Source organism: Procambarus clarkii, chromosome 33 (genome assembly GCF_040958095.1).
Source record: "Procambarus clarkii isolate CNS0578487 chromosome 33, FALCON_Pclarkii_2.0, whole genome shotgun sequence".
Taxonomy (NCBI): domain Eukaryota; kingdom Metazoa; phylum Arthropoda; class Malacostraca; order Decapoda; family Cambaridae; genus Procambarus; species Procambarus clarkii.
The window spans coordinates 14,567,397-14,594,160 of NC_091182.1; the positions used below are offsets into that span (position 1 = coordinate 14,567,397).

Consider the following 26,764-nt stretch of genomic DNA (forward strand, 5'->3'; position numbering starts at 1 on the left):
CTACTGAACACTTTCCCTGATTGTTATAGAGCCTCCTGGATACCTCCAATGCTAGGTATCTTAGTCAATGAGTCTTAATGACAAGCAATGCGGGAATTAAACGCGGATTTAACCAACAGTCTGTTGCCTTCTGCTATTGTGGCGATCACGCGGCTGACTCTTCTGTAGTTGTAACTTCACTCCTCACTAAATCAAAGCAATTCGGCTGCGAATTCCGGATTCTGCGTCTCTTTCGGCGGAGTCGCTTCGAGGAATGATGAGATGGGATGACTTAGTGGTCGTTACAGACACTGTTTCACATAGTTTGGCCGAGCCACGTGAACACAAGTCCTGCAAGCATAACGATCCAGGACAGAAAGAAATTTGTCACCCAAACCAGGACCGGGCCTGGCTCGTCCCCTGTGTGTTTGATTAGACCAATCATAGCATAGCGACTTGGAGGCCTAGGTGGCTCCACAACATTGTGGTGGCCCAAGAATGTTGGCTCCACAACCCCCAAATACTCCCACACCCATCTTCACTTACTACACAAACTCACATGAAACAGACTCATTGCTACACCTTTCCTTACAGACTTACTAACGCGTCCTCTGTAGAAGCAATGGAAAGGTCTTGTCTTGGGCTGTCCGGAGACACCCAACAAACATATGTAGGTTAAGTATTTCAATAAGAAAGACCCGGTGCACCTGCTCTTTCCTGCTTATGCACACACACACAATAGTGCACAAGCTACCTATGGAAATCTATCCCTTTATATAAGGGAAAGTGGCCATCTGTCCGACCACCGCTTGAGCGCATCTAGATCTCCTTGTACTCCTCCTCAAACGTCTTCGTTTGTAAATCTCAGCAATTGTGCATAATCAGCAAGTAAGGATACATAAGACTTTCTTCTGTCAGTTTGATGATATACATAACAATCAGAATGACCCCAACTGATCTAGCGGGGTACACTACTTGAGTTTTTTAATATTTGCAACTGATTGTTGCTGATTTCTCTTCTTTCTGCATTACTCTCTGTTTTCAACCAATGATTAGAGTTGGTTGAACCAACCAACACTCACCCACCATGTCACCCAAGAGTAACATGGTGGGTGAGTGTTCATGATTCTTATGTTGGTTGTAGTAAGGCAGTGGATGAGTGCTTATGGTCCAAATGTTATAGTAAAGCCAGATACAATGTGTCTTACAACTTCCTCTGTGGCGTTAAACCTCATAGAAATTCTGATTTAATTTGTAACTTTCTATTGAAGTACACATCAAATCAGCATTTGTGTATGTATGTGAATGTCTGAGTGAAGGTTTGTGTTAGTGTGTTTTAACTATATCTTAGGCATACATTTATAAACCTCAGTTCCATTACTTTCACGTATTCAAACACATTCTAAAAGTTCATGAACATTAACTATTCAACAAATATTATTCATATACAGTATACTTATATATCAATTTGCAACACACTAGATTTCATTTTGCTTATTAGATGCTTGGTGTTTATGCAAGATAAGATCTGTGTTTATGAAAGAGTAATCAGAAGCCGTCGTAGCCCAGCTGTGGGAGCGTCCTCCGCGGCCTCGTAGCCCAGCTGTGGGAGCGTCCTCCGTAGCCTCGTAGCCCAGCTGTGGGAGCGTCCTCCGCGGCCTCGTAGCCCAGCTGTGGGAGCGTCCTCCGTAGCCTCGTAGCCCAGCTGTGGGAGCGTCCTCCGCGGCCTCACAGTCCAGAGTTCCACCCATTCTTCGATACACGCTTCTTTTACTGTTCTCGTAATAAATGTTTTTTTCATGTTTCTTTTATAATAAGAAGTGAACATTAATATAGAAAAAATATTGTAAATTATTAGAGAATCTTAAGAGAAAATTGGAGATCAAATCAATATGGATGTGACTGTGGAACATTAGTAAGTCCGGGACACTGTGTTGCCTAGATAATAGTCTTTTGGTCACCTAAACGTTTCTCACAACTTTGATGTAAATTATCTGTCCATGTGCGCGTGTACCATCCTAGCAGTCTTCACCTTGTTGTGTTAACAGAATCAAGAAATAGCTTTCTATCTTATAGAGTTCCTGGTGCCTGCTCTTCATCTCACCAATGTTTAGTGCTTTGCATTTGTCAGTGTTAAAGGAAAGTGACCATCTGTCCGACCACCACTTAAGTGCATCTAGATCTCCTTGTACTCTACCTCAAGCTTCGTTGCTTTAAAATCTCATCAATTATGCATAATCCGCAAGTAAGAAAACTTAAGACTTTCATCTGTTAGTTTGATGACATATATCACAATCTGAATGACCCCAAATGATCTCGCGGGGGTACACTACTTGCATTTTTTAATACTTACAACTGTTTGCCGCTGATTTCTCTTCTCTAAGCATTACCCTCTGTTTTCAACCAATGATATGTTCTTCCTCCACACCAGCACTCCTTTAGCTATGAAGTACTGGTCTCCAATTTTGGGATGAGGACCTACTAAATGGAACTATGTTACACGTTTGTTGATTATTAATGAAAATAACGGCAGCTAACCCTTTTTTCCTTAGTTTTATCATTTGATTTAATCATAACACTTATAAACTCGTAGGGCATTATCTGCCTTAACTGAATCCATGCTGATGCTTAGTTTAGTTCATTTATTATGTACCCCATACCCAACCTGTAGGTGGTAGTGGACAGGGTTACAGAGGCACATAATGGGCTCAGTGACTGAACTCCACAATTCATTTAGCTAAGCAAGTTACAATTTTGATGAGTTAGTTACAAAATTCAGTGCCCTTCTTCACATCAACAATGGGCTCGAGACCGACCACCAGCACAGTTTCTAAATTAAGCAACTGACATATGTGGACAGCTAGTGTCACAATTGATATGTTTATCCTGCACACCGCCCCCCCCCCACACACATTCAGTGGGCAGCGTGTTAGTTTGAGTTAGGGTGAGTTTGATAGAATTGGCCTCCAAATTTGGCCAAAATATGCAATTAATGAAAACTGGTTCGATTTCAATCAAACTTTTTTAAGGGGTTGTACATGAAAAGAGTTTCATCTGGCCCAAGTCTCAGCACTGTAGCGTAAATAGGAAGGGAGAAAAAAATATTGAAGTAGGTGTCAGAATTATTCCAAAATGGTAAAAAACGATTATCAAACACAAGTGTCAACTGAAATCATATCTATGACTCTCGGCTATCACATTAGGATATATTAAAAAAATATTAAAATTAGTTTTATTAGAAAAAAATTTAACTTAAAAAAAATCATATTTATACATTTTTTTCAATTTTTTTTTATTTTTTATCGGACGATTTGCATGAAACTTATACACCTGACTGAACATATGCATATCTGTAAGGATGCCAATTTTGGAGAAAATTGGTTGATGTCAACCTCAGCCACGGATGGCAGCACTTTATTATTTTCAAAATGTTGAAATTTGTTTTTTTTTAATTTCAAAATTTGAATAAATTTTCCATTTTTCATTTTAATTTACATGAAACATACACCTTATATGTAAAGTGTATGTCTCTACAATCGGTACTCATGGTGTTTGCCTAAGTTCATTTATTGATTTTATAATAGCAATAAACATGACATATTTGCATAATTTTTTTCGGGGAACTTTGAATATTTGTATTAGGAAAACTAAAGATGTTTGGAAATTCTTATAAGTACCGATCTTTTATTATATGGTAATGTGTCAGAAAAGAGTCATAGAATGATTATATCTGAAAGGTGTGATTTTTTATTCAAACTTGAAAATGTGTAAAATTCGTTGAAAAAAACAAAAAACAAAAATATCTCCCTTTCTAATTACGCTGCAGTACTGAAACTTGGGACAATTGCAGCCCGTTTCATATATAACTAGTCAAAAAATATTGATTGAAATTAAACAACTTTTTGGCCTGGCGGGGTACTTGTTGTAATTTCCTTGTATAGATTTCCCCTTTTTGTAAGTACATGTTAAGTGTAGTGTTCGGTGTTGGGAAACATTGCAGTGTTACGTGATTGAGTGCAGCGTTACGAAAGTGAACAATGGCCAAGAAAAAGAACATTGATACTCTGGACGATGTTCAGGAGTTCCTAAACCAGGAGAATTGCCTCCCCAAATTGAAACATTAAAACTAACTCAGCTTTTCCCAAATAAGTGCCTATCTTAAAGTTAAGGTGAGCGATAGCGATCCCCGTGTAAAGATCCTCTCAAAAGTGTATTGGCATTTAAAACCTAAGAGTCAAGCAGGAGAGTGAAGTCCATAGTAAAGGAGAGTGTGTTATGGCTTACTGAAAAGGAAGACCAGGAAAGTGATGGTGAGAGTGACCCAGGTGGAGTTAATGTGAGCCCTTTAACAGTGAAAATACGAGAATTGGAAAGAGGTTGAAAAGAGAACTAGAGAGAGACGAAAAGAGTTAAATGGAAATAAAACGTGAAATCAAATTGAATCGTCTAGAACGAGAAAGAGAAGAGCGAGAGAGAAGAAAGAAGAAAATAAAGAGAGGGAGAAAGAGAAGAAGGCAAAACGAATTGGAAATGCTAAGACTAAGTGGTAGAAGGGATACCAGTGGTGTCGACCCGGTGCAGAACATTAAAATGGTGCCTACATTCAATGAGAAGGTGTCCGAGTTCTTTACTGCTTTCGAGAGGGTAGCTGCAACATTAGACTGGCCAAGAGACAATTGACCAAATGTGTACCAATTCGTGGTGACTGGAAAGGCCCAAACAGCGTACTCCACACTGTTGGTAGTTGACTCCAGTGATTACGACGCTGTCAATGTGGTGGTGCTGATGGCCTACCAGTTGGTGCCTGAAGCATATTGGCAGAAGTTTCGCCACCTTAAGAAGACATCAGAGCACACCTTTACGGAGTTCGCTTGTATTAAGGAGCGGCTGATTTAGGAATAGTGCGCGTCTCGGAAGGTGGAGACCAAAGAACAACTGGAACAACTCGTCTTATTAGAAGATTTCAAAGAATGTTTATCTGGTGATCTGAAGACATACTTGGAGGAGCAGCAAGTAGAGGCCTTGGGTGCTGCATCCACCATGGCTGAAGAATATATTCTAACCCATAGGCCCTCTACCAGGTATGTTCCGAAGATCTTCTCAACACCATTGTTGAAGTATTAGCCGGAAGAAACAACCGTTCCCCGTGGTGTTCTGAAGACACCCCAGGTAGTCCAAGACGGACTGGTCCAGGTAGTCCAAGACGGACTGGTCCAGGTAGTCCAAGACGGACTAGTCCTAGGAGAGACATAGTGTGTTGGACATGCGGGCAGAAAGGGCACATATCTGCTTAGTGTATGAGCAGGACAGATAACGACCCACATAGGAAGGTTATGCTGGTGAGTTGTGTGACACCACCAGGAGACACACAGTCTCTATGTACAAATAGAGAGAAACCGTAGTGATAGTTATTTATTGTAGTGATTCCCAGAGATAGTGGAAGTGCTTACTGATGGGAAAAAAGGGTTATATTAGGTGGGTTCCCTCGACGTGGTATGTTGCCCCCTTGGTAGAAGTACATTTTGAATTCACCATATTTCAATGGCAAGTGCACTTTGGCAATAGTAGATCATTTTCCTATAGAGGGGTTAGAGGTCATACTGGCCAATGACTTAGCTTTGGGTTTGGACAGTAGCCATCCCATGGTTGGGGACGATCCAGTTGAAAAGGTGGTAAGGCCTGAAGTAGCACTACCAACCAGATCTCAGGTGCAGGCGCTGTTGAGAGTAAATGACAATGAATTGTTTAACCCTACATCTACCCTACAGGTTGACGACAACACTCCATCCAACACTCTCGACACTACCCCTGAACCGAAGCACTGGATTAGAGCGACCTGGATCACTGAGCACGAGAAGGAACCCCAAGTGCAAGCACCCACAGATGCCCCTAGAGTCTGGTGCGACGGCAGGTGACTCGTACTTCCGGAAAGATAAGGTGAGGTGCTCACGGAACCGACCAATAACTCCCTAGACCTCAGAGGTTTGTGCACAGGTTGTCGTGCCCTCCATGTTCCGAACCAGGCAGATGGAAACTGCCCGTCATGGGTACTGCAGCTTTCGTAAGTTATTCATCATCTAGCCAGATATTTCTTCGGTATCTTCAGTGTTTTTTCCTATATGCCATAGGCTCCGTGCCGAGTGAGTCTCTGGGATCATCTCCATTGGAGATGGCATATAGTCACATGGTGAGAGGACCATTAGCGATGACCGAGGAGCAGTGGACGGACCAGAAGCAGATGCTGGTACACGTAGGCATGGTGAAGCGGTATCAGGGATGGGACATTCGCCCAGTGACGAGGATTATCGCAAGATGACATGACCAAGAAGTGATTGAGGATGTTGGTAGTCAAATACCGGTTATAACGAGTGACAGGTCTAGCCAGGTTAATGTACCTTGTGTAACCAGTGGGCGAGGTGCCAACATTATAAGGAATGTTGACAGCCCTGAAGTTAGAAGAGTGAACGTCCTATTCACCCTCCACTGTCACCCAAGGTATCACCATCGACTCCAGCTTTACTGTCACCGACCAGGCCTTCAACAGCGTGGCCGTGACCCTGACTTCCTTCAGCGTACAGACTGTCACCGTGGGAACACGCGTGAACCTAGTCATCGGTCAAAATACTGGTACTTATCTCCAGGCTGTACCTGGTAGCCAAAGTCGTCTACTTCCTGTATTCCAGATTCCTGTCTCCCTGGGGGACAGCCAGACCGGTACAGGAAACACCTCCTGCAACCATCAGACATTCTGCAACAATCAGCCACCAGCGGTACCGCTGCTCAGGGAGGTACTGGCAGTTTGTCGATCTTCCTCATAGCCTCAGTACTTACATTAACCAAGACGTGCAAGGTGGCTCCGCTCCAGTCAGATCATCACCTGTGGTCTTGGTGTTCGCTGTGTTCAAGGCATCCTTACTGGTACAGCTCTTGGAGCAGCACTTTCTCCTCACGTTGGTAGTCAATCTGCATAAGTCGGATTTGTTTGTTTACAAATACTAATTTATTTTCTTTGTAGAAACGCAACCAAAGTTTTTTGGTGGGAAGGTGTGGTGATATCAATGCTTTCTATGCACCTGCACTCCAACTCCAAGGCATTAAGTGAGACGAAGATAACGCCATCTGTTGGTGGAGGTGAGGAGTCTATGAAAGGCTCCTGTTTCATACCTCAGTTAGGAGGTGAGGTCGATGATGATGACCTCTGGTGAGTGAAGTAACGATATCAACGCCATCTAGATTGTGCATTCGATTACATTTCACAGTTCCCCGGTGAAAAGTTGTCATCCTATGTTTTCCCTGTATACTTTCTGTCTGGCTAATGACTTTTATGTTCACAAAGGTCACGTGAAGAATCTATTGCGCTGTGGAAATCGGTTCTTCTCGGGCAGTCCCGAATTCCTGACTTGTTCCTGTGAAAGGACAAGAGGCCGCCGTCAGTAGCAGACAGTGTGTTGACTGTTGTACTTGTGCAGTGTTGTTTGGACTAACGTACCCGAGATTTACCCAAGAGAAGTTACAAGGCGAGAGTACTAGTCGCCTGCTGAGAAGTGCTGCTAGGGTGTTGCCAGAAACTTCTGCTAGGATGTTAGAGTCCCCTGAAAGTGATTTTATGACCTCAGTCAGCGTGTTGCTGAAGCCCTCTGCCAGTGTATTTCTGGAGAGTAGATGTGGGGTATTGGGACACCATGACGATACGGTGTGTGCACTGGCCCATGTTGAGGAAGGTGAACTCGCCGGTGATTGACATTGAACGTCGACGACGTATACTTAAAGATGGTGAACTCACCGGGTTTTGAAAAACACTGCAGATATGTGAAGTGCCTTGTGTGCAAGAGACACTGTGTACATAAGTGTAGTTATATTTCAATATAATATATTGGTGAAGGCGTTATTGAGTCTTGTTTTCCACCGTTTATTCCTTGCACAGTTACTTGCTATCGCCAATTCTTGATAACTTACCATTGACTTGGGGTGGGATCATAGAGAGGCTCTAAGGCACATTAAGCAGAAAGAACCCGGTTAATGGCTCAAGCAGGCCGTAACAACGAGCCTTTGTTAATCACCATAACCAGCATTTAATCTGAATTGTGTGTCTGCGGGAAGATTATTGAAGCTAGAGGTGGTTGCCCAAGCATCGACTAACTCGTTTGCTCTGTGTAGAGGGTGAGGGTGTGCTACTTGGCCGATCTTATCGCCTTTAATTCTTTTAATATCCTTCCAAGCCTGGCTGAGGGGAGTGTGAGAGTTGAGACTGTTAACAAAAGTTTCCCAGTTATCTTGCCTGAGCTCTGTCATGCGCTCCCTCGCCTTGGCTAGGGCTTTCTGTAAGAGCTTGAGCATTGCTGGCGTACGTGTTTCCCTATATGCAAGCCCAACTCGTCTGGCAGTGCGTTTCAAAGTACGCAGTTTGGGGTTATCGTAATAGTCATTGTGCTTATTACTTTTCATATTGTTCCGACTATTGGATGGTGTGTGGGGCCGACCTAAAGGGTCAACGATCATTTGAATGTTCTGTTTTGAGTGAAATCTAAAATTTTTAAGTGTTCCAAGAAACGTTTCCTTGCAAGCTTCTCTAGCGCCTAACTGAGAATGGTCGATAATGAAGCTACTGTGTAGTTTAGTGGCTCTTGTGTCCTTTCATTCTGGCACATTGGCACTACATTGGCTGTCTTCCATTCCTTTGGCAACTCCTTCTTTTCAGGGAGGAGTCAAAGAGTTAATGGGAGGCTCCAGTTCGCAGCTACATCTTTCTGTCTCTACAAATACCATTTGTTGTTTACTCACCTTTTAGTACTTAAGTATTTGTGCCTGCAGGATCGAGCTCTAGCTGTTGGATCCCACTTTTCTAGCAGTTGGTTGTCTAATGCAATGGCTCTTGACCTATTTCTCTATCATACCTGCTTTTAAAGTTATGAATGGAGTTAGCATCTACAACCTATTCCTTTAGGTCATTCCATTTACTCACTTTTCTTATGGCAAAAGAAATATTTCTAACACCTCTATGACACATCTGAGTTTCACGTTTTCGTCCATGCCTTCCTTGTTCTATTATTATTATTCATTGTAAACATTTCCTCTTTTTCCGTCATGTCAATCCTTCTAAGTATTTTATACGTCTGTATCATGTCCCCTCTTTCCCTCTCCCTTTCTTACGTCGTCAGGTTTAGTTCCTTCAGTCTGTCTTCGTGCCTCATCTCTCGGAGCTCTGGAACGAGTCTCGTTACAAACTTTTGCACATTTTCGAGCTTCCTTATGTGTTTTTTTTAAGATAGGGGCTCAATGATGGTGCGGCATACTCTAAGACTGGCCTCACATAGGCGGTATACAATGATCTAAAAGCTTCGTTACTCAAGTTACTGAACAATGTTCTGATTTTTGCCAGCGTAGAGTATGTGGCTGACATAGGGAGTAGGGAGCCGGTCGGCCGAGCGGACAGCATGCTGGGCTTGTGATCCTGTGTTCCCGGGTTCGATCCCGGGCGCCGGCGAGAAACAATGGGCAGAGTTTCTTTCACCCTATGCCCCTGTTACCTTGCAGTAAAATAGGTACCTGGGTGTTAGTCAGCTGTCATGGGCTGCTTCCTGGGGGTGGAGGCCTGGTCGAGGACCGGGCCGCGGGGACACTAAAGCCCCGAAATCATCTCAAGATAACCTCAAGAAAATGACATTATTCTATTTATATGAGCCTCTGGAGTTAGATTTGGTGTTATGTCCAGTCCCAGATTTTTATCTCTAGACGTTATAGGAAGGTAGTTTTCCTTCATTGTGTATTGGCCTTTCGGTCTGCTAGCTCTTGTCCCCATTTTCATCATCTTGTACTTGTTATTGTTGAAGTCTAGCAGCCATTGCTCAGACCATCTCTGCAACCTGTTCAAGTCCTCCAGGAGAATCTTATAATCCTCATCTGTCACCACCCTCCTCATTAGTTTTGCATCATCTGCAAACATTGACATAAAAGACTCGACTCCTGCAGTCAAATCATTAACATAAATGAGGAAGAGTATGGGTCCCAGCACCGGTCCTTGAGGCACCCCGCTTGTTACTCTATGGTTCAAGGGCTAAGAATAACTAAATAAACGTAAGAATATTGGCAGAAATAAACTATGAAAATGACATTGCCTCCAAAGAAAAGAACGAACCGAAACCAAGTGACCAGGTTACAAAAAAAGGGAGGCCAGTAAACAGAAAATGATAAAGAAATTTGTGAGGAGCTCAATGCCAGCTTCCACGGAGTGTTCACTATTGAGCCTGAACAGCTCCCAGAGCCAGATGAGGATACTACTAAATGAGATACTGATGAGATACTACTAAATATTGAGGTAACAGCAGAGGAAGTAAGAATACAGGTATCATCACAGGATGTAACTAAAGCTACTGGGCCAGATAGAATATCACCATGGATGTTAAAAGAAGCAGTACAGGCTCTCAGCATACCTCTTGCACTAATCTACAGTGAGTCACTTACACAAGGGGTAATTGCCAAACTGCTGGAAGAAGGCAAATGTGGTCCCACTATGCTAGAAAGGACATAGAGAAGAGGCACTTAACTACAGACCAGTGTCACTCACAAGCATCTCTTGCAAAGTACTTGAAAGAATAAGATTATTCTTATATTATTAGATTATTAAGAGTAGTTGTACACCTAGAAAGAATTTGGTTTGTAAGTAAACAACAACACGGCTTTAGAGAAGGGAAATCATGCCTGACGAATCTCAAGGAATTTTAGGATAAGGTAACGAAAATAACGCAAGACAGAGACGGAGGGGCAGATTGCATATTTCTGGACTGCCTAAATGCCTTTGATAGAGTACCACACAGAAGGCTATTATACACACTTGAGAGGCAGGCGGGAGTAGACGGAAACACACTATCATTAGTAAGGAATTACCTGACAGACAGGTGTCAGAGTCACAGTGAGGGGCGAGGAGTCGGACTGGTGTAGAGTAACAAGCGGGGTGCCTCAAGGATCAGTGCTGGGTCCCATACTATTCCTCATTTATGTAAATGACTTGACTGCAGAAGTTGTGTTTTTATGTCAATGTTTGCAGATGATGCAAAACTAATGAGGAGAATTGAGACAAATGAGGATTGTAAGTGTCTCCAGAATGACTTGAACAGGTTGCAGAGATGGTCCGAGAAATGGCTGCTAGAGTTCAACAATAACAAGTGACAGTGAGCGATGTTTGAGAGTACAAAGAGAGCTAGATGCGCTCAGGCGGTTGTCGGACAGATGGTCACTTTCCCTATAACTTTACTAAACACAGGTGAGACGGAGAGAAGGCACCAGAAATAGAATCGGCAAGAAAGCTATTTCTTGATTCTGTTAACACAACAAGGTGAAGACTGCTAGGATGGTACACGCGCACATGGACAGATAATTTACATCAAAGTTGTGAGAAACGTTTAGGTGACCAAAAGACTATTATCTAGGCAACGCAGTGTCCCAGACTTACTAATGTTCCAATGTCACATCCATATTGATCTGAACTCTAATTTTCTCTACAGATTGTTTAATTATTTAGTATATTTTCCCAAAATAATTCTCACATCTTAAAAATAAAAGATACAGGTAAAAAACATTTATTATGTGAACAGTAAAAGAAGCTACATTAGCTCTATGGGTGGAACTCCGGACCGAGAGGCCGCGGAGGACGCTCCCACAGCTGGGCTACGAGGCCGCGGAGGACGCTCCCACAGCTGGGCTACGAGGCCGCGGAGGACGCTCCCACAGCTGGGCTACGAGGCCGCGGAGGACGCTCCCACAGCTGGACTGTGAGGCCGCGGAGGACGCTCCCACAGCTGGGCTACGAGGCCGCGGAGGACGCTCCCACAGCTGGGCTACGACGGCTTCTGATTACTCTTTCATAAACACAGATCTTATCTTTCATAAACACCAAGAATCTAATAAGCAAAATGAAATCTAGTGTGTTGCTTGTTTTGTGTAGGTTAATGAGTTACCAAATAAATAATAAGTAAACTGAATATGAATAATATTTTTTGAACTGTTACTGTTCATGAACTTTGAAAAGTGCTTCAGTAAGTGAAAGTAACGTGAATGATGTCTTTATGTGTATGGTCCAGGCATAATTAGCACACACACACAAACAGTCACTCAGACATTCCTGTAAGCATGCAAGTGCTGATTTGATGTGTATTTCATTAGAACGTTACAAATTAAATCCGATTTTAAATTAAGTTGAGGTTAAACAACTCAGATGAAGTTGTAAAACACATTGTATCTAACTTTACTATAACATTCGGACCATAAGCACTCATCCACTGCCCTACTGTGCGCAACATGTGAGTCATAAACACTCATCCCCCACGTTACTGTAAGCAACATGTGAGTCATAAACACTCACCCACCAACATACTGTAAACAACATACGGTATTTGTTGAGACTGGAAGATGTAGTTGCGGACTTGATCCTCCTATAAATTCTTCGAGTCATCTGTGAAAAAGTAGGAGTTGCCAAAGGAATGGAAGACAGCCAATGTAGTCACAATGTGCCAGAAAGAAAGAAAGGACACAGGAACCAATAAACTACACTGTGACGTTATCAACGCTTTCTATGGAGTGAGGTGTGGCGATTTCGGCGTCATCTATGGACCTGTACTCCAACTACATCCAACTAATGTAGCATCCCTTGTATGTATGTACCTTACCTGAATAAACATATTTATATATTTTACTAGGCATTACGTGAGATGAAGATGACGCCATCTATTGGCGGAGGTTTGGCGTCTGTGAAAGGCTCCTGTTTCATCAACCCGTTCTCGCACTTGCTTATAGTCAATATTGGCTTATTTAATAAGTGCATATGTGACATACTAATTGATTGTGAATATTTTAGTTTACCTTGAAAAGCTTCATAGAAAACACCGACCTCACCTAACCTTCTTAGTATGATAAGATAAGCATCTTATTGCTTCTTAATTACAATTATTACTTAACCTATACCATTGATAGGTTAAGTAATAATTGTAAATAAGAAGCAGTAAGATGCTTAACATACTAAGAAGGTTAGGTGAGGTCAGTGTTTTCTATGAAGCTTTTCAAGGTAAACTAAAATATTCACAATCAATTAGCATTTCACATATGCACTTATTATATAAGCCAATATTGACTATAAGCAAGTGCGAGAACGGGTTGGTTTCATACCTCACTGAGGAGAGGAGGTCGATGATGATGACCTCTGGTGAGGACGTAACGGTGTCAACGCCATCAAGATTGTGCATCCGATTACATGTCACAGTTCCCCGGTGACAGATTGTCATCCTATGTTCTCCATGTACACTTTCTGACTGGCTAATGACTTTTATGTTCACAGAGGTGACGTGAAGGGTCTATAGCGTTGTGGAAATCATTTCATCTTGGGCAGTGCAGAACTCCTGACTTAGTACTGTGAGAGGACAAGAGGCAGCCGTCGGTAATAAGCAGTGTGTTAGGTGTTGTACTTGTGCAGTGTTGTGTGGACCGACGTAGCCGGGATTTACCCAAGAGGAGTTACAAGACGAGAGTATTGACCGTCTACTGAGAAGTGTTGCTAGAGACTTCTGCCAGGGTGTTAGAGACCCCTGGAAGTGATTATTTGTGACCCCAGTCAGCATGTTGCTGAAGCCCTCTGCCAGTGTGTTTCTGGAGAGTAGATGTGGGGTATTGGGACACTGTGACGATACGGTGTGTGGACTGGCCCATGTTGAGGAAGGTGAACTCGCCGGTGATTACCACTGAACGTGGACGACGTATATTTTAGCATAGTGAACTCACCAGGTTTTGAAGAACAATGCAGATATATTGAGTGTTCTGTGTGAGAGCGACACTGCGTACATAAGTGTAGTTATACTTCGATGGATAATATATTGGTGATGGTATAATTGCGTCTTGGTTTATTCCCTTTATTCCTTGCACTATTACTTGCTTCAGCCAGTTCTTAGGAACTTACCATTGACTTGGGGTGGGATCATAAAAGAGGCTCTAAGGCACATTAAGCAGAAGGAACCCGGTTACTGGCTCAAGCTGGCCTAACATAATTGGCATCCCCAGCGGGATCCGACTTCTTGTCAGATAAGTTTGATAAAATTGGTTAAGTAATTAGTGCAATCCCTTTTGTATAGATTTAATTTCCCATTTTGTGTAAGTGTTAAGTGTAGTTTTCAATGTTGGGAAACAGTGCAGTGGTACGTGATTGTGCGCAGCGTTTCGAAAGTTAACAATGGCCGAGAAAATGACCATTGATACTCTAGACGATGATCAGGAATTCCTAAACCAGGAGAACTGCCTTCCCAAGTTGAAATATCTTGGTAAGCGTGAGCTTGTGTTAATAAGTGCCTACCATGAGATTAAGGTGAATGATAGAGATTCGCGTGTTGAGATCCTCTCAAAGATGTAAAGACATTTACACCTTTTTCACCTAAACCTAACGGCAAGCAGGAAGGTGAAGTGAAATCCATAGTAAAGGAGAAAGTGTAATGGCTTCCATTGAAAAGGAAAACCAAGGAAGTGATGGCGAGAGTGACCCAGGTGAACATAATGTGAGCCTATTAATTGTGAAAATGCGAGAGGTAGAAATCCATCGTGAAATAGAATGGAAAAAGCTAGAACTAGAGAGAGAGAGAAAAAAGAAAAGCCAGAATGAGAGAGAGAAGAGAAAAAGCTAGAGTTAGAAAGAGAAGAACGAAGAGAGAGAGCGAAGAAAAAAAGAGAAGCAAGACGAAAAAGAGAAGAGAATGAACGTGAAAGCGAATTGCAACGTTTGGAAATGGAAGAAAGGAGAGAAGAAAGAGAGAGAAAGATAGAGAAAAAGACAACACGAATTGGGAGTGCTAAGATTAAGTGGTAGAAAGGAAACCAGTGGTTTCAACCCAGTGCGAAACATTAAAATGGTGCCTACATTCAATGAGAAGGAAGTGTCCAAGTTCTTCGCTGCTTTCGAGAAGGTCGCTGCATCATTAGACTGGCTAAGAGACAATTGGCCAATTATGATCCAATCCGTGGTGACTGGGAAGGGCCAAACAACGTACTGCACACTGTCGGTAGGTGACTCTAGTAATTACGACGCTGTCAAGAAGGTGGTGCTGATGGCCTACCAGTTGGTGCCTGAGGCATATAGGCAGAAGTTTCGCCACCTTAAGAAGACATCAGAGCACACCTTTACGGAGTTCGCGTGTATTAAGGAGCTGCTGTGTTACGAATGGTGCGTCACGGAAGGTGGAGACCAAAGAACAACTGGAACAACTCGTCTTATTAGAAGATTTCAAAGAATGTTTATCTGGTGATCTGAAGACATACTTGGAGGAGCAGCAAGTAGAGGCCTTGGGTGCTGCAGCCACCATGGCTGAAGAATATATTTCAACCCATAGGCCCTCTACCAGGTATGTTCCGAAGATCTACTCAACACCATTGTTGAAGTATTAGCCGGAAGAGACGACCGTCCGACGTGGTGCCGAGAAGACGCCCCCAGGTAGTCCAAGACGAACTAGTCCAGGTAGTCCAAGACGAACTAGTCCAGGTAGACCAAGACGGACTAGTCCAGGTAGACCAAGACGGACTAGTCCAGGTAGTCCAAGACGGACTGGTCCAGGTAGTCCAAGACGAACTAGTCCAGGTAGTCCAAGACGACCTAGTCCAGGTAGTCCAAGACGACCTAGTCCAGGTAGTCCAAGACGACCTAGTCCAGGTAGTCCAAGACGACCTAGTCCAGGTAGTCCAAGACGACCTAGTCCAGGTAGTCCAAGACGACCTAGTCCAGGTAGTCCAAGACGAACATTACATCCCAGCAATGCAGTTCAGTGGTTAAATTCTGTGTCTCCAGACAATGATATGTTGCCACGATTACACTGATGATTCAGTATTACCAGCCTAGGGCACATTTCCATAAATATCAGTGTTACTCAAATACTGCCAGTCACTAGGATATTTTCCATTATTAGTACTGTATTATAAATAATGCTAATAATGGTGTGGTGCAATAGTATCACTTATATAATGTTCAAAGAGAGATGAAGGGCGCACATAAACACATCAGCAAAATGATATGAAGTTTACTATACGAAAACAACATTAAGCATATAAAGAAATAACACATGGGGTAAATATATGAAATGGATGATCTGGAGAATGCTGGCAGCTCTCCTCTCGCCGCCTCTGGCAACTTGGACAGCTGGGCAAATTTAAATGAGGGACTCAGACCCTCTCGATACCACCATTTGGTCACCACTTGGTCCGGGAGACATCTCCCGTCACGCAGGGTGCAGTTGCGCCTCCACAGATCTCCAGTATCATCTTTTGATACTGGTAATGGCTCGAAAGGGCCACCACTTACGGGCTATTCATGCGCGTGCCACCTCTTGGGTGGCTTAATCTTCATCAATCAATCCTCTCGATACGGGCTATTCATGCCCGTGCCACCTTTTGGGTGATTTAATCTTCATCAATCATCAATCACCCTCTCGAGGCAGAGGTCACGACCTCAGGGTGCATATAGACCTGCTCGTAGGGTGCAGTCGCACCTCCACAGATCTCCAGCATCAGCTAATGATACTGGTAATGGCTCCAAAGGGCCACCACTTACGGGCTATTCATGTCGCCCGTGCCATCTTTTGGGTGGCTTAATCTTCATCAATCATCAATCCTCTCGAGGGGGGGGGGGGCAGCTCCGTCAACGTCGTCCTCTCGTCTACCAACTGCCACACTCGTTCCCACGCTGTCTTCTCCAAGTAGTAGTAATACTGGCTGACCTACTGCCTACTCTAATACTAACATAATAAGAAATACACTAACGAGATATATATATGTGTACTGGGCCTACCTAGCCTAATCATCAAGGGACAATGGGAGGGGAAATAATGATCTACCTTTATCACTCCTGTCCATCGACGCCTGTCCTCCGATGGTAGAAGTTACACGGTTCTCTGGTCGTTCCACGGTGTTCCGGTTGCGTGTCACAGGTCCTCGAGGATCGTGGAGAAATCACGTTTTCGTAGTACCTAATCCCTGGATTCAGGTCTTCCAAACTGGTCCAACCAGTGGTCACTGAGCATGTCACTGTCCACACTCGCTCCTTCAACGAGACATTTTCTCCTGGATCTGGATGCGGTGCCTTTCCTTCAGGAACTTAGTAGATGTGACCTGGTCACTGCATCGTACCAGAGCGGACTCGCAGGGCACCAGACTTGCCCTCCCAGAGTCCCTGCTCACCTTCCGACGCCGACTAACAGCCACGAGTATTTGACACTTCTTTGCCCACTAAACTCGGCTTCTTCGTATTCTGCAGAAGTACAGTATCTTCTGCGACAATGGTAGACTGCCTACGGCTGCTCAAATCCAATGAGCAAGGCTCCCAGAACCTCCAATCTCGGGAGCTCACTGACGCACTTCTGCTCGCGTCAAAAATCTGTTAAACTCTGCTTGGCGCAGTGACCTGCAGCTCCTGCCAGGCCTTCTGGTGATGTCATAGCAGGCTCTGATTGGTCAGTCACGTCACGTGACCTCAGCTAGCCAATTGCCAGTCTGCTGGCGTCCGCACGTCTAGGAGCCAAAATCATATAAATGTCGCCATTTTGTATGTACAAGGGGCATAACCCCCCCCCCCCACTTTGCCTGCAAATCTTATAAATGATAATTTCTCCATAAATATGTAATCTATCCAATAGCCTCTCATATGAAATGACTCCCTGCATCTCAGGGAAAATGCAAGGTAAGTGGATATGACTCTTAACGCTGGCTCTGCCGGAAGAAATAGGAGAGGGCACCGTAACATACCCCTCCCTTTAAGATAAGTCATATTGGTTAGTAAATCCGTGAAAGGGCATCCGCTATCACATTCTCCCTTCCTTTAATGTATCTGATTTCCAACCAATACTCTTGCAACAGTAGGGATTATCTTGGCAGCCTTTGGTTCGAGTTCTTCATTTTGTGCCCGAACGTCAAGGGGTTATGATCAGTGAACACTCGCACCGGTCTCGTACCTCTACCCACATAGACATTGAAATGTTTCAGTGCCATGATCAGGGCAAAGGCTTCCTTCTCCACTGTACTATAAGCTCGCTGGTATTTCTCGAACTTTTTCGAGTGCAATGTCACTGGACGGTGAACTCCGTTCTTCTGAGCTCACATGACTCCTATCCCTACGTCGACATACAAAATATACTGACTCGAAGTCAGGTGAGATCAACACTGGTGCTTCTGTTAACAATTTGTTCATCTTCTCGAATGACTCTTGACATGCTTCACACCACTTCCATCTAACCTTCTTAGATAACAATTTTGTCAGAGTGTGTGCCACTGTCGAGAAGTTCTTACAAAATCCGCGATAGTACCCTATCATCCCAAGGTATCGTAACAGCTCTTTCCTCGTCCTGGGAATCGGATATTCCTTGATAGCCACCACCTTCTGTTCCACGGGAGCTACTTCTCATTGGCCCACGACAAAACCCTAAATACTCTAATCGGGCCTTCCTGAACTCGCTCTTGGCAAGATTAATCGTCAGGCTTGCTTCTTCCAACCTTCAGAATAATTCTCTCAGTCGATTCATGTGTTCCTTCCAGTTGTCGGCATAGAGAACTACATCATCAATGTACATGGTGCAACCTGTCATTCCTCGTAGCACTTCATTCATCATCCTTTGAAAACAATTTCCGCTGTTCTTCATGCCAAACGGAAGTACTTTGTACTAGTACAAACCGTTCGGAGCAGTGAATGCACAGATCCTTCTTGCACTAGGAGACAAAGGAATTTGGAAGTAGCCTTTCAGCAGGTCGACTTTGGAAACAAACCTGGCTTTTCCCACTTGGTCGATGCAGTCACTTATTCGAGGCATATGGTGGGAATCTGAAACAGGGATGGAATTCACTTTGCGATCATCGGTGCAAAAGCGAAACGAGCCGTCATTCTTCTTCACTAACACACAGGGTGAGCTCCACTCACTGTTGCTAGGCTCTGCAAGATCAATTGCTAGTAAATATTCCACCTCCTGTTGCGTGATCTTCCTCTTCTCAGGACTGACCCGATATGCGCTCTGCTTGATTGGCTCTCCACGCTTCACGTCCACATCGTGCACCACAACTCTTGTGCCGTCAGGGGACCAGCTGTGAAGATTGACTCGTTGTTCCTTATTAGGGACACTAGGTCTCCTCTCTGCCTATCGTTCCGATGATGTAGCTTCTCTTCCAGGTGCACCAAACTCTCTGTATTAGAAAGACACGTACCATCGACACGGGCCCACTTTCCTTCCTCTGCCGGCAACTCTTGGTTCATTCCCATACATAGACCCATCTTCTCTTCTCCTGACTGTGTCGTTTTCTTCCAATTCGCGCTCCCCTGTTCTTGGAAGTATGGCTTCAAACAGTTGATGTGACATACTTGTGTCTTGTGGGGGGCGATTCAACTTGCTGATTTCGTAGTTTATAGGACCTACTCGCCTGACGACCGATTATGGACCACCAAAGCGTGATTCCGACATTCTACCTCCCTCGGGCCAGCATTCTTGTCGTACCAAATCGACATCTTCTCTTGAGCTGTATTCAGGTGCTCAGCAGCCAGCTTCTTCGCCGTTTTCAACCGTTCCGGGAATTTCCGCACATACTCTTCCACGGTCATTAATGTCTCCCTCGACGTCAACTGCTCCTTTAATATCAACAATGGACTTCTTACTTCGTGTCCAAACACTAGTTGGAACAGAGAGAATCCCAGAGACTCTACCACAGCATCTCTCAGCGCAAACAGGGCTAGACAGATAGTTTCATCCCACTCTGCTACCTGTTCCGCACAATACAGTCGCAAAACGGTTTTCAGGGTGGAGAGGAACCTCTCAATCGCTCCTTGCGACTGAGGTCTGTAAGGTGATGAACGTAATTGTGTTATTCCCCAGCATGCAATAGCCTGCCTAAACCACTTCGTTTGGAAAACGTTTCAGCAATCAGACTGAATTTCCTTGGGTACTCGTACCCAAGAGAAGAATCGCTGAAGGTGTCCCATATCGCATCTCGATGTCACCTTCGGCACTGGGATCACTTCCGGAAATCGCGTCGAAGCACACATGATGGTCAGCAAGTAACTATTTCCTCTTTTTGTTCTAGGTAAGGGTCCCACAACGTCGATTATTAGGCGTTCGAGCACCTGGCCAAACGCAGTTACTGGAACTAAAGGTGCTTTCGGGATGGCAGGGACGTTCTTTTTCGCCCTTTGGCACGGTAAGCATGTCTTGCAGACTCTCCTTACATCCGCGTCCATACCCGGCCAATAAAAATGTTCCCAAATCCGGCTTAAGGTCTTGGTCACTCCCAAGTAACCTGCGGGATCCACTGAGTGGATCCATTGTTCAGTTACTTCATTTATCAGCCTAAGTGACAACAGAGAGGAATCTGCTGTTATACTTGAGAAAGACATAGACAGGAGTGCTAAACTAGGCTGTTGATTAGCTTACTTTAACGTGTCACTTAAGGACATTAAAGTAATGTCAAGATTGTTTTTGTATTAGATTTAGTTCTTTATGAACAATTTTGTTATTGTTGCCAAAGAATCTGTCTTTCTGTCAATACCTTCCAATATTACTGCCACACATATTCTGTAACATGTTGAACTGTTCTTGAGACCTTCAATGGATTTGGACCTTTTGGATTCGAAGCTGATTCATAGTCGCACACATCAAATCAAATTTGGATTGAGCACTCGAGAGCTACCCTTATTATTGCACTGGCAGTCGAGGAGCTCAACGATCTAGTGGATTAGGATTCCCATTGTTAGAACCCTGGCGTTTGTCCTCACCTATCTATTTTCAGCGTTAATGTATGAGCTGCCCTTACATTTAATATGCTGGCTTGTACAGTCCTTACTGACTGAGGACATTTCTATTAATGTTCAAATCCTTCTAAGGAAGGAAATAAAGAAAAATCTCCCAACTGATAATCAACAAAAGTGCAAAGACCTAACCCCTTCTTCCCTTAGTTTTATAATTTTTATTTAAACATGACACTTTTAAATTCGTAAGTCATTATCTGCCTTAACTGAATCCAAGATGATGCTTTATGAGAAATCTTCATTTTTTTAAGTGTTCCAAGAGACGTTTCCTTGCAAGCTTCTCTAGCGCCTAACTGAGAATGGTCGATAATGAAGCTACTGTGTAGTCTACTTGCTCCTGTGTCCTTCATTCTGGTACATTGACTGTCTTCCATTCCTTTGACAACTCCTACTTTTTCAGTTTTGAGTCGAAGAGTTAATGGGAGGATCAAGTCCGCAGCTACATCTTTCAATCTCAACAAATGGAATTTGTTGTTTACAGTATGTTGGTGGGTGAGTGTTAATGACTAACATGTTGCTTACAGTAACGTGATGGGTGAGAGTTTATGACTAACATGTTGCTTACAGTAACGTGGTGGGTGAGTGTTTATGACTCACATGTTGCTTACAGTAACGTGATGGGTGAGTGTTTATGACTCACATGTTGCTTACAGTAACGTGGTGGGTGAGTGTTTATGACTCACATGTTGCTTACAGTAACGTGGTGGGTGAGTGTTTATGACTCACATGTTGCTTACAGTAACGTGGTGGGTGAGTGTTAATGACTAACATGTTGCTTACAGTAATTGATGGGTGAGTGTTTATGACTAACATGTTGCTTACAGTAACGTGGTGGGTGAGTGTTTATGACTCACATGTTGCTTACAGTAACGTGATGGGTGAGTGTTTATGACTCACATGTTGCTTACAGTAACGTGGTGGGTGAGTGTTTATGACTCACATGTTGCTTACAGTAACGTGGTGGGTGAGTGTTTATGACTCACATGTTGCTTACAGTAACGTGGTGGGTGAGTGTTTATGACTAACATGTTGCTTACAGTAACGTGGTGGGTGAGTGTTAATGACTAACATGTTGCTTACAGTAACGTGGTGGGTGAGTGTTTATGACTCACATGTTGCTTACAGTAACGTGGTGGGTGAGTGTTTATGACTCACATGTTGCTTACAGTAACGTGGTGGGTGAGTGTTTATGACTCACATGTTGCTTACAGTAACGTGGTGGGTGAGTGTTTATGACTCACATGTTGCTTACAGTAACGTGGTGGGTGAGTGTTTATGACTCACATGTTGCTTACAGTAACGTGGTGGGTGAGTGTTTATGACTCACATGTTGCTTACAGTAACGTGATGGGTGAGTGTTTATGACTCACATGTTGCTTACAGTAACGTGGTGGGTGAGTGTTAATGACTCACATGTTGCTTACAGTAACGTGGTGGGTGAGTGTTTATGACTCACATGTTGCTTACAGTAACGTGGTGGGTGAGTGTTTATGACTCACATGTTGCTTACAGTAACGTGGTGGGTGAGTGTTTATGACTCACATGTTGCTTACAGTAACGTGGTGGGTGAGTGTTTATGACTCACATGTTGCTTACAGTAACGTGGTGGGTGAGTGTTTATGACTCACATGTTGCTTACAGTAACGTGATGGGTGAGTGTTTATGACTCACATGTTGCTTACAGTAACGTGGTGGGTGAGTGTTTATGACTCACATGTTGCTTACAGTAACGTGGTGGGTGAGTGTTTATGACTCACATGTTGCTTACAGTAACGTGGTGGGTGAGTGTTTATGACTCACATGTTGCTTACAGTAACGTGGTGGGTGAGTGTTTATGACTCACATGTTGCTTACAGTAACGTGGTGGGTGAGTGTTTATGACTCACATGTTGCTTACAGTAACGTGATGGGTGAGTGTTTATGACTCACATGTTGCTTACAGTAACGTGGTGGGTGAGTGTTAATGACTCACATGTTGCTTACAGTAACGTGGTGGGTGAGTGTTTATGACTCACATGTTGCTTACAGTAACGTGGTGGGTGAGTGTTTATGACTCACATGTTGCTTACAGTAACGTGGTGGGTGAGTGTTTATGACTCACATGTTGCTTACAGTAACGTGGTGGGTGAGTGTTTATGACTCACATGTTGCTTACAGTAACGTGGTGGGTGAGTGTTTATGACTCACATGTTGCTTACAGTAACGTGGTGGGTGAGTGTTTATGACTCACATGTTGCTTACAGTAACGTGATGGGTGAGTGTTTATGACTCACATGTTGCTTACAGTAACGTGGTGGGTGAGTGTTTATGACTCACATGTTGCTTACAGTAACGTGGTGGGTGAGTGTTTATGACTCACATGTTGCTTACAGTAACGTGGTGGATGAGTGTTTATGACTCACATGTTGCTTACAGTAACGTGGTGGATGAGTGTTTATGACTCACATGTTGCTTACAGTAACATGGTGGGTGAGTTGTTTATGACTCACATGTTGCTTACAGTAACGTGGGGGGTGAGTGTTTATGACTCACATGTTACTTAAGAACATAAGAATAAAGATAACTGCGGAAGGCTTATTTGCCCATACGAGGCAGCTCCTATCTATAACCACCCAATCCCACTCATATACATGTCGAACCTACATTTGAAACAATTAAGGGACCCAACCTTCACTAAGTTATCCGGTAATTGGTTCCACAAAATAACAACCGTGTTACCGAACCAGTATTTACCCCATGTCTCTCCTAAATATAACCTTATCCAATATATTCCCATTGTTTCGTGTCTGTCTTGTGTTGACACTTGTTGTTCTTGTTTGTTGTTTTAGATTTAACTACGCAGAACGAAATGTCCATGTAGCACGGGCTATGGTGAGCCCGTAATTGAGTTCGGTTATTCGCGATGACCTTGTTACTGTGATATATGGGTCAAAGTTTTAAATGGAGGTGGGAATTCCTTCATTTTCCCTGTTTTTTTTCGCTTCTGTTTTTAGTGCACTGGTTTTAATCTTGTTTTAATAACATTATCTTGGTGGCGGATGTAGATGCAGAATGCTCACTAGTGAGTCCCATTCCTCAACGGCTTTTTTAATCATTGTAGTCGCGGTGGAATGTGCATCTAATGCAGCTGCTGTCGTTGGATTAATGTTGAGTTTGATGCTCAGGTCTTCAGTAGATTCACATTCCAGTAAGTAGTGCAATAGTGGCGCCTCTGCTTCTGTTCCACAGATGTGACACTCTTTAACTATTGGGTTTATTACCTCCCAGCAGCACTTGTAACCAAGTCTGAGTCTGTGTATGGCTACTGCAATGTCTCTGGATACCTTTTTGCCAGGCTTGAAAGAGCCAGTGGCTTGTTCGTACCATATCGCAGTGGATCTTCCTTCCGCTACTTTGGCTCTGTGGCGACTTTTGATAGTTGGGAGTATTTTCTTCTTGATTTGCTCCTTAATCTGTGAGAAACTTGGAGGTATTTGAACCTGTACAACAGGTAGAGCAGTGGCAGTTTTTGCTAGTGAGTCTGTCTTTCCATTACCATCTATGCCAATGTGATTTGGTATCCAATTTAGGGTGATTGACAGCCCTATATTATGGACTTCTTTTCCTATATGTTGGATTTCTGTGAGGAGTTGTATATTATCTCTGTGCTGACTGGATAACAATGCCTGGAGCGAAGATTTAGAGTCGATATGAATGGTGACATCATGTAAATTATTCTTGTATAGTTTATTGCCTCCTTCAGGGCATATAATTCTGTTTGCAATGCTGAGCACCCACTATTGATGCTCCAGTAAGCTTCATGGTTGGTAGTGTAAACTGCTGCCCCAGCAGAACCTTTTTCTTGATCAACTGATTCATCTGTGAAGATGTGAGTCGTTGTAGGTCTTGAGGTCCGAGGTCTATGGCTGCTTTGAGCCTCTGCGAGTCACATGCTGATTTTGTAACTTTTTATTTTTTTTTATTTTTATTTTTACATGCAAGCATGCGTATAATGTACAAGAAAAACATAAATATAACATAGAACAAAAGTACAAAGCACACATATGTACAAGGACAAAGGAACAAATCAATAGAAGACCAGCCAGAAGGGCTGACCACAAAAAAATGCATATACAAACAATACACAATTAGTAACACAGTGTAATACAAACATAAGGGAAAACCCCAGGACAAAATGCACACAAAGCAAGCCTGCTAACACCTCAAATACATACAGAGAGGCGAGAAACATACAAGAATAAAGACAATAACAATAAAGAAAACAGATCCGCCATAACAAACGGAAGGCAAAACATAACAAAGAGCACACGCCAACAGCCTGAAGGGCACACAATATGACAAACAAGTGCACACGACATCCATAACCGAACACACAAACGCATAGGAACCGCACACCCCCCCACGAGCCATACAAAAAAAAAACACAAAACAAACCGGAGCACGCAGGAACCGGGAAACAATACCCACCCCACCCACACACATACACACCCCACAACCAGGCAACACAAAATACAGAGAAATCACTTGCGAGGAACATCGGAAGAAACGTACTTCTCCGGGAACAGCTCACAAGGATATTTCGACTTGTAAGCTTCCCAGACGAGATCTTCAAGGTCGGTAGGGTTTTTGATCCCCCGCGCTCGAGCGGGTATCATAAACTCAGGAACATCTATATCTGGCGGCATCGGCCAATGCCTAAGGTCACTGACGCAAGTCGCATAACGAGGCTGGGGAGCGCCAACCACGCCCTGCGAGGAAGCAGATGACACCGGAGAAGCGGACGAGGGACGCCGAGCCTGCCACGCCTTCGCCATCGGAGCAGGTGTCGGACGCTGAGACGATAGCACTTCCACGGATACCGCAGGAGACACGGAAGGGACTGCAGGAAACGGAAGAGGCGGCAAGACCGCTGCCGAGGAAACGGGTAACGAGGAAGGGGCCACAGAACATCCAGAGCGAGCATCCTTTCTCAACATCACCACCAGGCCACCCCGCTCACCACCAACTACAGCAGGGGGAACCACCGCCCACGAAGAACCGGAGCCATCCGACGCAGGCAACGCACCTGAAGCAGGACCCTCGGACACCGGACCAGAAGTGGAGGCCGAAACGCCGGCACCGGCATCCTCAGGCAAGTGTACCTCTGCCACCACCGTAGTGTGCACCACATCCGGAGCCACGCCACCGTCAACGGAAGGACGACACTCGTCGAATTCGCCAACATCAGCCCACACAGAAGAACGCCGGGAACGCTTAGGCTCGGGCCGCACATCATCAGACCCGGAGGCAGACTCAGCGACCCGCGCAGCACCAACCGAGCGAACCGACGCACGCCGCAGCACGGCAGCCTCCTCAACCACACGGGGCACCAGGCCAGGCACAGGAGGGAATTCCGGATCCACCTCATCTCCCAGCGCAGCCGGAACAGACGGCGAGGGTGCAGGGACCGGGACAGACACAGCAGAGGAAGAACTGGAAGACGAGGGGTCTGAGCAAACGGCAGGCGGAAGAGGCGCAGGGACATCAGCCGGAGCACTAGGCGAGGACCCAACCTCTGGAAGAGATACGGCAACAACAGGGGGCGCAACAGGCGGAGCAACAGCTGCTACAGAGGGCACCTCCTCAGCCGAAGAGACGTCCATACCCACCGAATCATCCCCCACAGGAAGGGGCGGAAAATCCTCCTCACTGAAGAGGTTCACTGGTGCAACAGGAGGCGCAGAACAGGCAGCAGCCTGATGGCCCAAAAGACCACAACGATAACACGTCCGCGGCTGACGGGCGTAAAACACCCGAACGTTGTACCCCATAAGGCGCACAGAGGACGGAATATCCGCCCGGAGTCTCATGCCCAGGGTGCGAATGTTAGACCTCACACCCTTAAGAGGACTAGAAGACACCACGTTCACTCTCACACTAACAACTGTGCCAAACCGCCCGAAATACCGCCGTAGCAGAGCCTCTGGAAACTCCAAGGGAGCCCCATGC

At 44.4% G+C, this 26,764-nt stretch overlaps 1 protein-coding gene across 1 annotated transcript in view; it reads left to right on the plus strand.

Moving 5' to 3' along the window:
* The first annotated feature begins 14,858 nt into the window (after positions 1–14,858).
* The window catches only part of LOC123765359 (uncharacterized), a 68,133-nt gene continuing 56,227 nt past the window's right edge, over positions 14,859–26,764 (plus strand). The window contains exon 1 of the mRNA XM_069335329.1: positions 14,859–15,186. Within this exon, the coding sequence (XP_069191430.1) occupies positions 14,859–15,186 (328 nt within the window). The remainder of the gene's footprint in view (positions 15,187–26,764) is intronic.